The sequence below is a fragment of the Mustela nivalis genome (assembly GCF_964662115.1).
Source record: "Mustela nivalis genome assembly, chromosome: 7".
NCBI classification, from domain to species: Eukaryota; Metazoa; Chordata; class Mammalia; order Carnivora; family Mustelidae; genus Mustela; species Mustela nivalis.
Window position 1 is genome coordinate 69,633,731 of NC_139026.1, and position 16,784 is coordinate 69,650,514.

General features: G+C 40.3%; 1 protein-coding gene and 1 long non-coding RNA gene across 2 annotated transcripts; one reads left to right on the forward strand and one right to left on the reverse strand.

Moving 5' to 3' along the window:
* Positions 1-3,786: 3,786 nt before the first annotated feature.
* Positions 3,787-10,914, reverse strand: MED21 (mediator complex subunit 21). Its single transcript, XM_082738573.1, has 4 exons — positions 10,686-10,914; positions 6,132-6,246; positions 5,470-5,570; positions 3,787-4,265 (listed from the first exon to the last, which is right to left on the reverse strand). The coding sequence occupies exons 1-4, from the start codon at positions 10,725-10,727 to the stop codon at positions 4,089-4,091; spliced, it is 435 nt and encodes a 144-aa protein (XP_082594699.1). The 5' UTR covers positions 10,728-10,914; the 3' UTR covers positions 3,787-4,088.
* Positions 10,904-16,784, forward strand: LOC309868576. The gene is made up of 3 exons (XR_014313731.1): positions 10,904-10,991; positions 11,119-11,223; positions 16,635-16,784. It is a non-coding gene; the product is annotated as an uncharacterized lncRNA (long non-coding RNA).

Genomic DNA, 16,784 nt, shown 5'->3' on the forward strand with positions numbered 1-16,784 from the left:
GAAATAAGGTTGTTGTATGGACCTCTGCACCCTGGATTTTTAAAGTCTGTCTCTTTGGGTGGTTCCTTTTTAAAGCTGGGAGGCTCAGACACTGAAGACATCTTGATTAATGATTTATTACCTGCTGCAAGGTCACCTCCCTTGCACATCTACTGCTCTCCCCATGTTTCTGTACATAATATTTTCATTAAGTTCTGAATTATGTCCTAATCTCCATTATAATTTCTTCTTTCATCCCAGAGTTATTTACATTTCATAGGGTTGGGCTTTTAATATTTACTATTAATATTTTCTTTATGAATTTTATCCTAAATGTACACGTAAGATGTTCTGAGAGATTTATTACTTCACAGTGAATGAGTGCCTCAGCCCCCTTTGCCCCAGCCTTAGCCCCTGGGGGTATGTGATGAGAGAAGACGAGGTTTTTTTTCCTACACAAGTATTATCAAGTAAAAACAAATCCACACTTAGGTACAAAAAAACTTTATTGGAAAATATTGTGGCAATGAGAATGCTCTGAAAATAAGATCTCCAACTGTCTCAAAGATCAGATGGACATAAGGAGATGGTTGATAAGTGGAAATCTTTTTCAGTGGTTAGTTAATTTTCAGGAAGTGTCTGAAGATGTACTATTCCACATTCCAGTGCAGGTTCAGACTGAGGGTGGATTAAAGTTCAGGGGTTTGTGAGGGGAGAAGCCTAAAGTTTGATTAGGTCCTTTTAAGGCATTTTGTCCAGATTGGTCTGTGGGGACAAATAGTTCAACTAACCATTTAAGAGACAAACAATGGGAATTTGGAGGTCTGGGTCCAGCTTTGTCACACATGAACAAAGCCATACAGGGAAAGGTAGTTCTTTGCAGTAAGTCACTGCCAGGAATACAATAAGATGGAGAAACCGTAACTGTTTTCCAGGAGCACAGTACTCAATTGTCAATGGCCAGGTGCTTCATAGACAAAGGACAAGGAGATGGGTTGGCGACTGTTTTACAGATCACACGACTACTTCTCTCCCTTTAGCACGTTCTGAATGCGTGTATCTTCTCTGGCATTTGCATGAGGAATTACAAGGGCCCAGAATGTCTATTCCAATAGTATGTTCATAGTAGAAGCCATGACCAGTGTTATCAGATTGAGCTCAAAGTTATATTTAGCAATAAAGTTATATTTAACATCCTCACTGGTCACTCTACCTAGACCAAAGTTGAATTTGCATGTCCCTTCTCCCCACTAGACCAAGTACGTTAGCACCCATATCCAACAAAGCCATGAAGGGTTGGGTCCCTCCTTTCCTGAATTCTCCAGAAAATTCCAACAGGGATATAGGGTCTATGGTCCTTTGGGAAGAAAGAGACCATAGCCCCATTTTTAAGTTTTCTTCTTAAAACAACTTAAATCTGGGTAGAAAGGGAGGGAAGAATTAGAGGATGAAAGACACAGACATCCATTGTTTTCTGTCCTCCTAAAGCCATGTACCAGGCAGCAAAACTATCACTGCCCATATACCCATTTCAGCTTTTAGGACTTCCTCACCCAACAGCCATGTCCACAAAATGACAGCTAAGAAAAGCTATTATATACAGTCTTTATGAATTATGTCATACAATCTTTACGAATATTTCAGAATGTGTATTGTTCTTTTTCTGTAATACCTTAAACCAGAAAAAACAGGCAATTTCAAATATAAAAAATCTCAGATAAGGATAACAGTAATCTAACAGTTTAAGGCTATAACTTTTTATACTTCTCTCTTGGGGCTAATTGTGTTTTTCAGTACTTTGAATATTACTTTCTTTTATGAGTTATCTTCCACCTCATGCTAGTATTTAAAAATAAAATTCATTTTACAGGGCACCTGTTTCGCTCAGTCAGTTAAGTATCTGCCTTCAGCTCAGGTCATGATCCCAGGATCCCAGGATGAAGCCCTGCATCACTGGGATCCCTGCTCAGCGGGGAGTCTGCTTCTCTCTCTGCCTCTCCCCACCTCCCCACCCCTACCTTGTGTACTCTCTCACTCTCAAATAAATAAATAAATAAAAATAAAATTCATTTTAAATGGGCACCTGGTTGTCTCAGTCAGGGGAGTGAGACAAGTAGGACTCTTGACTTTGGGGTTGTGAGTTCAAGCCCCATATTAGGTGTAGAAAGATTACTTAAATAAATAAAACTTAAAAAATAAAGAAAGCATGATTACTCATGGGATGCCTGACTGGCTCAGTTGGTAAAGCATGTGACTCTTGATTTCAGGGTTGTGAGCTCCAACCCAAAAGATTACTTAAAAATTTAAATAAATAAATAAATAAAATGCATTTTAAGTGATGCCAGAGAGAATAAGCCAACATTTTAAATATCTATTAGTACAGATAACATTTAACATAACTTTAAAAATTAATGACTCTAAATTGTAATTTGGAGTTATAATGTGCCTTTAAGCAGTATTTTCTGAGAACTGTGGAACAGCTTGATTATGATGGGAGTAACAGGCAGAATCTCAGACTATTGTTCTTAAACTTTCTTAAACTCCGGATAGTAACAGATTGCAGGAAATGTAGCTCAGGATATTCTGAAAAATGTAGCCTCAGGAGACAGAATCAGTTACAATGTAGAATACATTTCAACTCCAGCATTCTTGTGGAAATAATCAAAGGATTCAAGGAGAAGGAAGAGTTGGTGCACAATCATACTTGATCACACTGACACAAATGTTAGCAGTAACAAAATAAGGTGGAATGCAGAAAATGTTAAAGTAACTTATGTAGTAGAATTAGGTTCTGGTCATATTAGAATGCAGGAATAAAAACTTAGAGGTTAATAAGATCAACAGAACCTTCAGATAAATAAAAAGGATAAGAAGAGTGGCGCCTGGGTGGCTCAGTGGGTTAAGCCGCTGCCTTCGGCTCAGGTCATGATCTCAGGGTCCTGGGATCGAGTCCTGCATCGGGCTCTCTGCTCAGCAGGGAGCCTGCTTCCTCCTCTCTCTCTGCCTGCCTCTCTGCCTACTTGTGATCTCTCTCTGTCAAATAAATAAATAAAATCTTAAAAAAAAAAAAAGGATAAGAAGAAATCAATGACTCTGGGAACATACTTTACAATGCAAATTAAGAAGAATGGAAAAAGCAGATCAAGAGATACGGGAAAGGATAGCTCAGGATGAAGAAAAATCCTCTCACAAAAGCACAGGAATTCTACAGATAGAGAAGATAATTTCTTAGTAGAAACACATGTGGAGGTGAAGTAGAATGAGTATGAAGTTCTAGAAAAAGAAGAACATTTCCAGAAAAGTGATCTAGTCTCTTATCCAGCCACACTAGCCTTCTGTTTCTTTTTCTTTCTTTCTTTCTTTCTTTTCTTTTTTTTTTTTTTTAAAGATTTTATTTATTTGTTTGACACAGAGGGAGGGAAAGAAAAAGAGAGAGAGGGCACAACCAGGGGCAGCGACAAGCAGAGGGAGAGAGGCAGGCTCCCAGCTGAGCAGAGAGCCTGATTCCAGGCTTGATTCCAGAACTCCAGAATCATGACCCGAGCCAAAGGCAGGGGCCAAACTGACTGAGCCTCACAGGTAGGTACCCCATAGCACTCTGTTTCACCAAAGCAACATGGTTTCAGAAACTTTCCTTGCTCAAGCTCCAAATTTATATAATGAAACCTCTGAAGAGGCAGAAGGATACTAGCCTAAATTGAAATGCCCCATATCTCTACACTTACCATCTCTCCGGCTTGAGGGATGTTTTGATTTGCAAAAAAAACTGTAGAAATTTGATAAAATAAAGATAGAAACATCACAATAGAATTTTAAAGTACATCTGTTTAATTATATTATAACCATTAATGCAATATCTACCTCAGTAATTTCATTTCAATAATAAAAAATGATGGTATAATGATGGTTTAAAGCTGGTTCAATCACAATTTTAGAGGCTTACTTATCAAGAGTGAAAATAGAAGACTATTAAAAAATAGCTAAAAAGGTAACGTGTCATAGTGCTTAATGTTTCTGTAACTGTTGGTAAGGCTTACATCTAAATTTGATGCAGAATTCTTAATGGCACTGAAATAGTTCTTTTCTCAGCCACATGGTATATACCAGTTCTAGGAGTCTGGAAGAGACTGACTATGGGTACCACTCCTTGTCTTCAGTTGTGACTGTGCAATATCAGCAAGTGCACTTTGTATCTTTTCCAGAAGCATGTCCCCTCGATAAACAACATCCTCCAGACATGTAGCAGCTTCGTGGTTTTCTTCTTCCAGCTTATACAAGCTAGCAGCCTTTGTAAGACACAAATTAAAAAATCTTTTGAGAAATGAAAAACTTGGAGGTTAGTAAGAGTTGAGAAGGAAATAAAAAATGAGAGAAGTATTTACTTTTAAATCTGGAGGACTCTGAAACCATTATGATAGGTTTCTTGGTGTCAGGAATTCTAAAATCACATGATTTTTTAAGAGTTATCCCCTGACTGAATTATTTAAAAGAATGAATTTTCAGTCAGACATCTCTGAATGTCTACATATGACTCTCTTCCACACGGCTTGTGGACATTCTACTCCACACCCAGAATACTACCCAAAAGAGTGGAAAAGAGCCAAAATGAGAAAAATAGAAGTTTACTTATAGCTCAAAATTGGACAACCAATATACTCAGCATGGTCTTTAATAAACTACACTACTTTACAATTAACAAAACCTCAATTTTAAAATTTAATCATGGAGAACCTGGCTGGCTGTCTATGGAGCATGCGACTCTTGATCCCAGGGTTTTGAGTTCAAGCCCCATGCTAGGAGTAGAGATTACTTAAAAATAAAATCTTAGGGACGCCTGGGTGGCTCAGTTGGTTAAGCAGCTGCCTTTGGCTCAGGTCATGATCCCAGCATCCTGGAATCGAGTCCCACATCGGGCGCCTTGCTCGGCAGGGAGCCTGCTTCTCCCTCTGCCTCTGCCTGCCATTCTGTCGGCCTTTGCTTGCTCGCTCTCTGACAAATAAATAAAATCTTAAAAATAAAATAAAATAAAATAAAATCTTAAATAAATAAATAAATAAACAAAACAATCTTAAGGAAACTGAATACTATAACAAAAGATATTAAATCTCCTTTGGGGAACCTAGTTGGCTCAGTCAGAGGAACATGTGACTCCTAATCTTGGGATCATGAGTTCAAGGCCCATATTGAAGTAGAGATTACTTAAATAAATAAATAAATCTTTAAAAAAAAAAATCTATCTCCTTTAATCAAAATTCTCTACTAGCGGGGTGCCTGGGTGGCTCAGGGGGTTAAGCCTCTGCCTTTGGCTCAGGTCATGATCTCAGAGTCCTGGGATCGAGCCCCACATTGGGCTCTCTGCTCAGTGGGGAGCCCACTTCCCCCCCACTCTCTGCCTGCCTCTCTGCTTACTTGTGATCTCTCTCTCTCTGTCAAATAAAGAAAAAAAAAATTCTCTACTAGCAAATTTCTCAAAGGAATAAAGATTTTTACCTGTAAAGCAGCTGTAGATTCTTCACTGGGTAATGAATCTATCAAAACATCAATGTCTTTTGCTGTTCGTGCAATCAGTGCTGCAAAAAGCTGTGCATATTCTAAAGAAAGATATCACTCATTCAGAGTATTAGGGAATGTCAAGTTTTCAGAAAAAGAAATTAAATTTGAAGCTAATGAAAGCAGAAAACTTCATAAACTTCTTCTGTACCAGACTTTGAATGATTAAAATGTAATTTTAACACACCAATCCTATTACATGTTTGAGAATTAGCCTTACTATTAACTCAAATTGGGAATTAAACATAATTATTTCATTGTTAAGGACAATATGCCAGTCAATTGAATAAAGAAATCTGTTAATGGGATGTCTTCCTTATTAAGGTCCCTCAAGTGAAATTCAGCTAAATTCATATAAATTCATCTCTAAAGGAGTAACAATCTATTATTTGACATGAATAGAATTATGAAATGTTATATAAATTAACTGTAACAAATTCATTTCTTTTATAACAAAACTTTCAGTAATATTCTCAAACAACAAGACTGTAAAAAAGCTATAAATAAGTTACATTTCTCAATAAACTTAATCTTAAAAAATTACATGTATCATCATGTATATGTATATAATGGTCAAATTAAGACAAGCCAAGAAAATTTACCTTCCGTAGGATTAGCTGGCTGATCTTTGTTAATTGCTGTCTGAATATTACTAAAGGAAGCAGGAGGACCACACTGCTGCAACACTCCAATGGCATTACAAAACTGATCTGCAAGCTTGAGGCCAAAGAAAATGTGTCAGAGTTAGAAAGGATTTATCAGTTTTCAGGATTTTATCTGTAATAGCAACAAAAATAAGTTTCTATAATAATGACCTCTGAGCAAGGGAACAGAACAGGAATAATTTTGGATAAAATTAGCCAGTTATTATTAACAACAATTAAATATGTTAATCAGGCAAAGAAACAAGGTTTGGTATCAACATACTCGAAACAGTTAAAAGGAAATACAATATAATCTTTGTTTTTGTCCCAAGGTAAGAGAATAATAAGAGAAATTATGCCAATATTTGTTATAAGCATAAGTAAGGATTTTGTGGGGGGAGGTAGCGGTGGGAAAGAGCAAATTTGACTGGCAAATAAAAGTCATCCTAGTGCCCTAGGATAAATTTTAAAATGTATAACTCATATAACAAAGTACACAGTTCCCTTTTTTTTTAGACTAAAGTAGTTACAAGGATAAAGAAAGAGCATGGAAAAGACTCCACCTTAAGAAATCTTAAGGCCATTGATGGATGAATGAATGAAGAAACTGTTATACACACACAGAGGAACATTATTCAGCCATTAAAAAAAGGGGGGGGGGGGATACACCTGGGTGGCTCAGTCGATTAAGCGTCTGCCTTTAGCTCAGGTCATGATCCCAAGGTCCTGGGATCAAGCCCTGTGTCTGGGCTCCTGGCTCAGCAGGGAGCCTGCTTCTCCCTCTCCTCCCCTGCTCCTGCTCTCTCCCGCTATCTCATTTGAATAAATTCAATCTTTTTAAAAAGTGGGGAGGAGGATTTTGACATTTGCAACATGAAAGGACTTTGTGGGCATTACATTGAATGAAATAAGTCAGAGAAAGACCAATACTACATAATGTTACTTATATATGGAATCTAAACAAAACAAAAACTGAGCTCACAAAGGACAGACTAGTGGTTATCAGAGATGAGGTGCAGGTTAAAGTGAGCAAAAAGAGTAAACAGGGTCAAAAAGTACAATCTTTCAGTTATAAAATACATAAGTCATGGGGATATAATGTACAGTATGGTGACTACAGTTAATACTGTGTTGTATTTTTGAAAGTTGCTAAGAGAGTAGGAGTTCTCATCAAAAGATAAAAATTTGGGGCACCTGGGTGGCTCAGTGGGTTAAGCCGCTGCCTTCGGCTCAGGTCATGATCTCAGGGTCCTGGGATGGAGTCCCGCATCGGGCTCTCTGCTCAGCGGGGAGCCTGCTTCCTCCTCTCTCTCTCTCTCTGCCTGCCTCTCTGCCTACTTGTGATCTCTCTCTGTCAAATAAATAAATAAAATCTTTAAAAAAAAAAAAGATAAAAATTTTAACTTTGTGGGCGCCTGGGTGGCTCAGCGGGTTAAAGCCTCTGCCTTTGGCTCAGGTCATGATCCCAGAGTTCTGGGATTGAGCCCCGCATCGGGCTCTCTGCTCAGCGGGGAGCCTGCTTCCTGCTCTCTCTCTCTCTCTCTCTGCCTGCCTCTCTGCCTACTTGTGATTTCTGTCAAATAAATAAATAAAATCTTTAAAAAAAATTTAACTTTGTAACTACAGTATGGTGGCATGCTAACTAGATTTATTGTGATCTTTTCACAATATACACAAATATTGAATCATTATGCTGTACACCTGAAGCTAATATTATGTCAATTATACCTCAATTTTTAAAAAAGAGAGAGAAAAGGGACTCCACCTTAAGTATTTGGAAATGTTTTCTCCATGACTCAAGTTGTAAATTCCCACTGCTCTAAAACTATTCCTTAAGCAGTTCTGAAGACTGAGAATACCACTTCCTTACAAGCAGCAAACTTAAGACTCCTATCCTCCCAAACAGCTTCCCTCAATTGTCCTGACCTCTTGAACCTCAGTTTTTTTTATTTCCAATCAGTGCATGACAACTTCCACTAAGTTTCTCTGCCATTAAACAGAACTCAAAATCAACTGTTTCCTTTAATATCTAATTTGTACTGAGAATCTCCTAGTTACTAGCAGTCTAACTTCAGACTCTCACTTTCATCTTCAAATCCTTCTATTCCTTTTTCATTCTATCATAATTGCCTCTGTAATTATCTCACAATAGGATTGTTACAATAGCCTCCTTCTTGTTTTCCATTTCACTATGTTATTTTACCCTGCTTAAAAATTTGGGGCTCAGGGGAGCCTGGGTGGCAAAGTTGGTTAAGGTCCAACTCAGGGTTTTGGCTCAGGTAGTTATCTCAGGGTTGTGAGATCAAGCCCTGTGTCGGGCTCCATGTGGAATATGGTGAAGATTCTCTCCCTTTCCCTCTTCCCCTCCTGCTTATGTGCACCCTCTCTCTCAAATAAATAAACCTTTAAAAAAATTTTTGAGCTCACCCCAACATGGCCTTTAAGATTAATCTCCAACTCTTCAGGCTATTTCAAAACTTTCAATAATCTAACTCAACTCTACTTATTCATTTTCTACTAATCCTTTATATATACCTAACTAGTGATAAATTAATTCCTGACTATACTGTGTTGCTCACATTCTACTACTTGAAATGGAGCAACAGTAAGTGCTCAAAAAATGCACAAATGTGTATTCTAGTTCTGGTTCTGGTAACCTGAATAGGGTTTTTCATTTTTAAGTTGGAAACATTTTCACATTACACTATTGTTCTAAGGAATGGAAAAAACACACATGCACAAAATTCAACACGGTGGCTATCTGCTGTGTTCTTCAAAAGCTCTCAAAATCCACCATTTATTCAACAAATAGTATCAAAAGTAAAACTCTATTGTATATAAACATTAGATTGATACAGTGAACAAGACATAGTTTCTGTCCTCATGGAGTTCTCAAGACGATAAAAACAAATGTTATTTTAATAACTTTACAAATAACTATAATTTAGATCAATGCTAAGAAGATCTGCTCTATTTTAATGCCTATCACTCTACATTCCAATTTACCTCAGCACTTACAGTTGAAGACATTTGATTCATTATAACTACCTAACCAAATACTACTTTCATGTTATTTAAATGTCTCTTGAGTATATGACATCTTTCTAATTAGACTGTGAACTCCTTAAGGAGTATTTCTCTGTAAACATGATAATGCTTACATACACAGTAGGCATTCATACTTGTTAACCCAGAGGTTTCTCCCCAAAATCCAATTGTCAGCTTGCTAACCCTGGAGTTAAGGCCATATTCACTTTCTCCTACTAACTTTCTGGTTACAAGACGTATATGAATATGCAACATTTCTCCTAAAATAACATTTGTACCCAGAAGCATCATTACAATTTGATTTTGAAAAGCCTCAAAGAAGATCTCTAAGAGGGAAGTTGGCTGGCAGCCCAGGCAAGTTACCATAACATAGAATTTATCCTAGTGATTTCATCAACATTTAGGGGCTAGCCCTCTCAGTCCTAAAAGGTCTTATTTTATGTGCAGAGTAGATCAGTTTTTCACAGGCAGATTCACAGCCTGGAAGTGAACAAAGATTGATGATGCAATGATAAGAATCCTCACTTCTTAGCCTCCAGTGTGAAAAAATTGGCAAGGGACCAGATACTTAAGATTTTCCAGTTAACATTTTCTCTCTATACAGACATTTTACCTGGGACATCAAAATATAAATAGAACGACAACGAAAAATATAACTACTAATGGGAACCCCTTTAACTGTTAATGGTAATGAGTATATGAATCCTTCGGTTTGCATAAACTCGCCGGTTAGGCAGAACCGGAAAAATAAGAACGATCAACGGAAGGGGGTCGACTTAAAAGATCTGGCCCTTACGAGGAAGACACATTATGTGTCTGAGACACATTAAAGACGACTTAAATAAGTGGGAACATACACAAGCGTTACAAAATTGACTCTCGTAAGCACGTCAGTTTTCCCCATACTGATGCTAGAGAGCGCCAAGAGACGGAACGAAACCCTTTGTCTATAGGAACCAACTAAGATGAAACAAAACTCACCCCACATCACTCCAGCCTCAACCTGAAAGTCCAGGGAAAGAAATACTCTCGGCTGACATTTAACGAAAACAGCTCATCAGGAGCCCAGTCTCTCTCCCGCGGCTTACACTGATAAGGGAAAAAGCAGCTCCTGCTGCTTCTCCCCTTACCCCCGGAATACAAGAGATCCCAGAAGCGCTACTGACAATAAAATAAAACTGCTCCCAGAGAACAAGACAGGACCGTGACGCCTAAGTGTCCTGACAGACAGAGCCTCTACTTTTCAGGCGAACGAGGCTGCTCCCTCCCTCAGCTCTCCGCAAAGCCCGCAGCCGGCCTCAAACCTCCCAGGACGCCGCGCCGCCTCCCGCCGCCGCCAGCGCTTCTTGCTGAAACCCCGCCTCAGTCCGCTCCCCACTTGCGGGTGTTTTTCTCGGGCCCCTTTTCCTCTCGTTAATACATCGGAAAAGGGAAGACAGAGACTAAGAGAGCGAAATGGCTCACCGAGTTCACCGCGTCCTGCAGCTGTGTGAGCCGGTCCGCCATGTTCCTCCTGCAAGCTAAGGAAGCTAAAGCAGCTGCTCGTACGCGATTGGGCAGTTTCAGGACGCGTGGTGACCAATCACAGAGGAGCGTTCTTAGAAGGGGCGGAGTCAGCAGAACTCCACGCCTGGCGAGAAGAGGGTGGGTGGGACTTAGCTTTATTTAGGCTAGCTCCATCAGCAAAGCATCTCTGCTGCAAGCATTTTGAGTAACTTGGACGTTGTTGGGAGTCCATTCGTGATTTGCGTCCAACATACTGTTCTCGAGGTTTTGGGGTGTTAAACATTCTACAGGGATTGTTAGATTCTGCGGTTTGAAAAGTAATTTTCTCAGCCCTCCCTTGTATTCATGTTTAAACATTGCCTTGAATACTTGTGTTGCATTGGGTTTCCAGGTGGAACGCAAAACATATACACAGCAGGCAACTCAAGAATCTTTGGGGGTCGCGATACGATTTTAACGTCAACAAATCCAAATTAAAATTCACCAGGCAGTCTTGGTAAGCATTCGGGTGCCGCCTCTGTTGCTTTTGGAGGCGGGGGTGGGGAGGATCTCCCAAGTGGAGACTGGTTGCATACTTTAATTCTGAGTGTAGGTGTGCTGGGGAAGCTGACACACATGGGATGGAAAACATCCGAAAAATTAAGTACTAAATCGAACTATATTGATGGTGTAAGAAGAGAATGGTTCTTAGAAAAGAGAGGTTTCTGTGGGCAAAGGTGAGTGGCAGAAGAAGAGCCATTTGGAGTTCAGAGGTAAGGTGTGAGTGTAGGCAACTAGTAAGAATCTCGTTCCTTTGACAGCGAGAAACTCACTGTGGAGAACAAAAGAGGGTTATGGAAAGGAGATTGGAGGTTGCAGTGTGTAGCTGGGAGAAAGAAGATTCCTGGAAAATGAGCCTTATGTGTAGGTAGGGTGGCAACAGTTTTTAAACAGGTAAGATGTGCAATTTAGACTTTAACCTTGAGACCTGTTGAGGGTTTAGGTGTGAAGGAAGATAGTAGAAACTTGGTATCTGGCTTTTCGGTGACTGGAGCATGTGATGCTTGATCCCCTGGTTGTGAGTTCAAGCCCCAGGTTGGGCATAGAGATTATGTTAAAAAAAAAAAAAAGAAAGAAAGAAAGAGAGAAGGGAAAGAAAGAAAAGAAAAGAAAGAGACTTGTTATCTAAAAAAAGTTATAGCCTGGGGATGGTATGGCAAGAAATGAGCCTGAAATCAGCAAATGACTGGTTAGCGGGCCTGGGACAAACTCATCTCTTACACCCTGCTTCTCTTGTTAATTATCCCTGATCAGCCTACTGGGGTTGGGGGAAATTAGGGAGAATTATCCACTGAAAACTCAGCTTGTCGGATTTACCCCCAATGCTAGCTGGTAAACTGTACTTCTGCTTCACCACTCCTTCCTCTCAATCCCTCTTCATATCTGCTGGGACCTAATTAGAAACCTCTCCAGAGGGGCGCCTTGGTGGCTCAGTGGGATAAAGCCTCTGCTTTCGGCTTGAGTCATGATCTCGGGGTCCTGGGATTGAGCCCTGCGTCAGGCTCTCTGTTCAGCGGAGGGGCCTGCTTCCCCCTCCCTCTCTGCCTACTTTTGATCTGTCAAATAAATAAATAAAATCTTAAAAAGAAAAGAAAAGAAACCTCTCCAGATGAGACACCTCCCCTGACCATCATGGGATTAATGAGAAATGACTCTAATTTTTTTTAACCGCAATATGGAATAATCTTGTGATTGTTTCTTCTCAACCTCAGTTTAGAGTATACCTTATTGAATGCTTGCCATGTACCAAGAAATATGTTAGATGCTGGGTTTGCAAAGATGAATAAGCCAGGGCCTCACTGGGAGGAGGGCTTTGCAGTTCCAAGAATGAAATGGGTTGGGCCTAGACTAGGGGGTTGACTCTGATAAGAGAAGAAGAAAGGCTCGTTTTGAAGGAAATGTTAGCAAGAGTTGGGCCCAGTTAGATATAGAGGGATGGGGGCACCTGGGTGGCTTAGTCAGTTAAGCGTCTGCCTTTTGCTCAAGTCATGATCCCAGGGTCCTGGGATCAAACACCACACTGGGCTCTTTCCTCAGCTGGGAGCCTGCTTTTCCCTCTCCCTTTGCCTGCCATTCTGCCTGCTTGTGCTCTCGCGCTCTCTCTCTCTCTCTTTCTCTGTCAACTAAATAAATAAAACCTTAAAAAAAAAAGAGAGAGAGAGAGGGATGAATAAGAGAGCCCATACTGTTTTGGAGAGATCCTGTTTTGGAGAATACTGTTTTGAGGCCCAATTGAAGAGAACTTGGGCACCTGGCAGAGAGGTGCCACTTGAAGACAATCATGTTACGACAGAGCTTTTGTCCTGTCATTATCTTCTTACAGGTTTTCAGTAGCTCCACTGAGCCCTCAGGCTGGTGTCCAGCCATCTCTGCCTAGTTTTCAAGGGTCACTATGATCTGTCTCCAGAGAACAAATCCAGCCAACTCTCCCAATAATATTTTGAGTGAAATCAGAATATTCACCCATGGGGACATCTGGGTGGCTCAGTCAGTTAAGCATCTGACTTTGACTCAGGTCATGATCCCAGGGTCCTGGGATCAAGCCCAGCATCAGGCTCCCTGTTGAGCAGCCTGTTTCTCCCTCTGCCTGCCACTCCCCCTGCTTGTGTGCACGTTCTCTCTCTCTCTCTCTCTGAGAAAATTAAATAAATAAAATGTTTTAAAAAAAGATTATTCATCTATTATTTATCCCTGGACCCCTGGGCTTCTTAAGACTGTTTTGGCCATGGACACCTTTATGAATCAGATGAAAGCTATGGACCCTTTCCCCAGATCAGGCTCAAAATTTTGCATACATCTTTAAGGGGGTTATGAATCTCTTGAAGCTGTGGACTTCAGGGAAAACTCCACTCGCCCAAAACAGTCTCTTGTGTCTAGCTTGGGATTTCTTTTCTTTTTTTTTTTAAAGATTATTTATTTATTTATTTGACAGAGAGAGATGACAAGCAGGCAGAGAGGCAGGCAGAAAGAGAGGAGGAAGCAGGCTCCCCGCTGAGCAGAGAGCCCGACGCGGGGCTCGATCCCAGGACCCCGGGATCATGACCTGAGCCGAAGGCAGCGGCTCAACCCACTGAGCCACCCAGGCGCCCCTTCTTTTTTTTTTTTTTTAAGATTTTATTTATTTGATTGTCGGAGATCACAAGTAGGCAGAGAAACAGGCAGCAGAGAGCCTGATGCGTGGCATCCTGGGATCAGGACCTGAGCCGAAGGCAGAGGCTTTAACCCACTGAGCCATCCAGGCGCCCCTAGCTTGGAATTTCTCAGCAGCAACACTATTGACATTTAAGCCTGATTATTCTTCCCACCCCTTCCACCCCCAGTGCTGTCGTGTGTTTTGTAGAATGTTTAGAATGATCACTGTCCTCTACCCATGAAGTAATGATGGCAAACACCCCTTCCAGTGGTTACAATAAAAAATATCTCCAGATATCCCCAAATGTCTCCTGCAGGGCAAAATTGCTCCCAATTGGGAACCACTTCTTTAACTCTTTCCTTATTCTTTACCTTCATCCAAATGATTTCTTTGCTGTGATTTCTTTACTCTTTTACAGTTTTACCTTTTTTCATATAAATTTTATGAATTACTGGAGTCTACATGGACCTCTTCTTTTTTCTTTATATGATTCTGACACTTTTTCATATGCTTTTTCACTTGCTGTTCTTGCATCTCCAACTGGATTACATGGTTTGAAGAGCAGAAACCCAGTATTACGTATCTCTTAAACATATAATTTTGGTATGTTCTTTTAAACTTCATATTATTTTTGTGGTAATTTTTACACCCCGTGTGGGGCTAAAACTTATAAACCCGAGACCCAGAATCACATGCTCTTCCCACTGAGCTAGTTAAGCACTCTTTTCTTTTTCTTTTTTAAGATTTTATTTATTTGACAGAGAGAGAGAAATCACAAATAGGCAGAGAGGCAGGCAGAAAGCAGGTTCCCCGCGGAGCAGAGATCCCGACATGGGGCTTAATCCCAGGACTCTGGGATCATGACCCGAGCTGAAGGCAGAGGCTTTAACCCACCAAGCCACCCAGGTGCCCCTAGTTAAGCACTCTTAAGCTTCATATTATTATAAGTTTCAAACATATACAAAAATTAAATAATAAGGGACACCTCGGTGGCTCAGTCGTTAAGCATCTGCCTTCGGCTCAGGTCATGATCTTAGTTGTACTGGGATCAAGCTCTGCATTGGGCTTCCTGATCCACATTGGGAAGCCTGCTTCTCCAGCTCCCACTCCTCCTGCTTGCGTTCCCTCTCTTGCCGTGTCTCTCTCTGTCAAATAAATAAATAAAATCTTTTTAAACATAGAATAATAAAGTGGACACTCATGTATTCATCATCCAGCTTTAATTATCAACTCATAGCTAATCTTGTGGTTAGTACTTTCATTTTTTTAAATCTGTAGTGACTCCTTATCTTTTCAGAAAAAAAAATAATTAACAATTCTTTAACCTAGCATTCTAGACTCTTAACTACCTTTATTACCTACTTGACCACAATTTATTAAATATGTAAAACATTTCAAGCACTGGGCTGAAATACTATAAATAAGAATTGGCAGGCGCCTGGGTGGCTCAGGGGGTTAAAGCCTCTGCCTTCAGCTTCGGTCAAGATCCCAGAGTCCTGGGATCAGCCCAGCATAGTTTAGGGAATCTGTGCTCAGCAGGGAGCCTGCTTCCTCTGCTCTCTGCCTGCCTCTCTGTCTACTTGCGTTCTCCATCAAATAAATAAATAAAATCTTAAAAAAAAATAAGAATTTGCTATACTAGATTCCCTTTGTTTCCTTGTTGACCATCCACTTACCTTATTTTAAATATTTCTTGTTTTTTATAAAACCCTCCCTGAAACCCTACAGTAGGGTAATTGTTCCCAATCTTCACCACAATTGTTCCTTATACTTTTGTTATTGCACTTAGCATATTGAAATGTAATTACTCATACATGAATAACTGACTCACTACCATGAGCTGCTTGTGGGCAGAAACATTTAAATTTCCTCCATATTTCCAATACCTAGCATTTACCTGGCACATAGAAGCCAATGCATGCATACTTCTGGACCAAATGAATACATTTTCTAGGATAATAATTTCCATGTAATAACTATTAAGTAAATATTTATTGGATTTAATTTAGTAAACACAGTCAAAATAATGTAACCCATAGAAACAAGAATTAAAAAAAAAATACAGAGCAAAAGTGAGATTAGAGTGAGATAGGATGAACGGGCAAGTTTCACAGAACGTCCTTCTTGCCTTTCCCCTAGAAAGATGGGAATATTCTGTTCCCATCTCTATCCTTCCTTTTTTAAATTTTTTTTTTAAAGATTTCATGTATTTATTTGACAGAAATCACAAGTAGATGGAGAGGTAGGCAGAGAGAGAGAGAGGGGGAAGCAGGCTCCCTGCTGAGCAGAAAGCCCGATGTGGGACTCGATCCCAGGACCCTGAGATCATGACCTGAGCCGAAGGCAGTGGCTTAACCCACTGAGCCACCCAGGCGCCCCCTTCCTTTTCTAAATTTTAAGCAGACTTTAAGGCACTAGTAGTTATCTGTATCTTTGGTTTAGGAATCTTCTCAGTTTTTGCATTTCCTTTCTTTTTTAAGAAATAATTTATTTACTTATTTGACACAGAGTGTGAGAGAGCAAAGGCCAGGGGAGCGGCAGAGGGAGAGGGAGAAGTAGACTCCCTGCTGAGCAGATATCCAAACATGGGGCTCTATCCCAGGACCCTAGGATCCTGACCTGAGCTGAAAGCAGACACTGAACCAACTGAGCCACCCAGGTGCTTCTGCATTTCCTTTCAATTCATAGGAGTGACAAACTCATCTGCAAAGCTGCTGAGCCCATTTGTTTCACAGGTTGCCAGTGGAACTCTGACGTGAGCAAGGAACCTCAGCCAATATTCTTCCTGAGCTGTCACGGTATTTCAGAGCCAAGGTACTAAAGCCCTCTTCTGACTGCTGACACATCTGTCATCAGCTGTCCTCTGCAGGCAAAGGAACTGCGAT

What these genes read in the sequence shown, in the direction of transcription:
- MED21 (XM_082738573.1), bottom strand. Translation starts at nt 10,727, where the DNA reads ATGGCGGACCGGCTCACACAGCTGCAGGACGCGGTGAACTCG. An exon ending in TGCAGGACGCGGTGAACTCG is followed by an intron (nt 6,247 to 10,685) that starts GTGAGCCATTTC and finishes TTTGGCCTCAAG; the next exon opens with CTTGCAGATCAGTTTTGTAA. An exon ending in GCCAGCTAATCCTACGGAAG is followed by an intron (nt 5,571 to 6,131) that starts GTAAATTTTCTT and finishes ATCTTTCTTTAG; the next exon opens with AATATGCACAGCTTTTTGCA.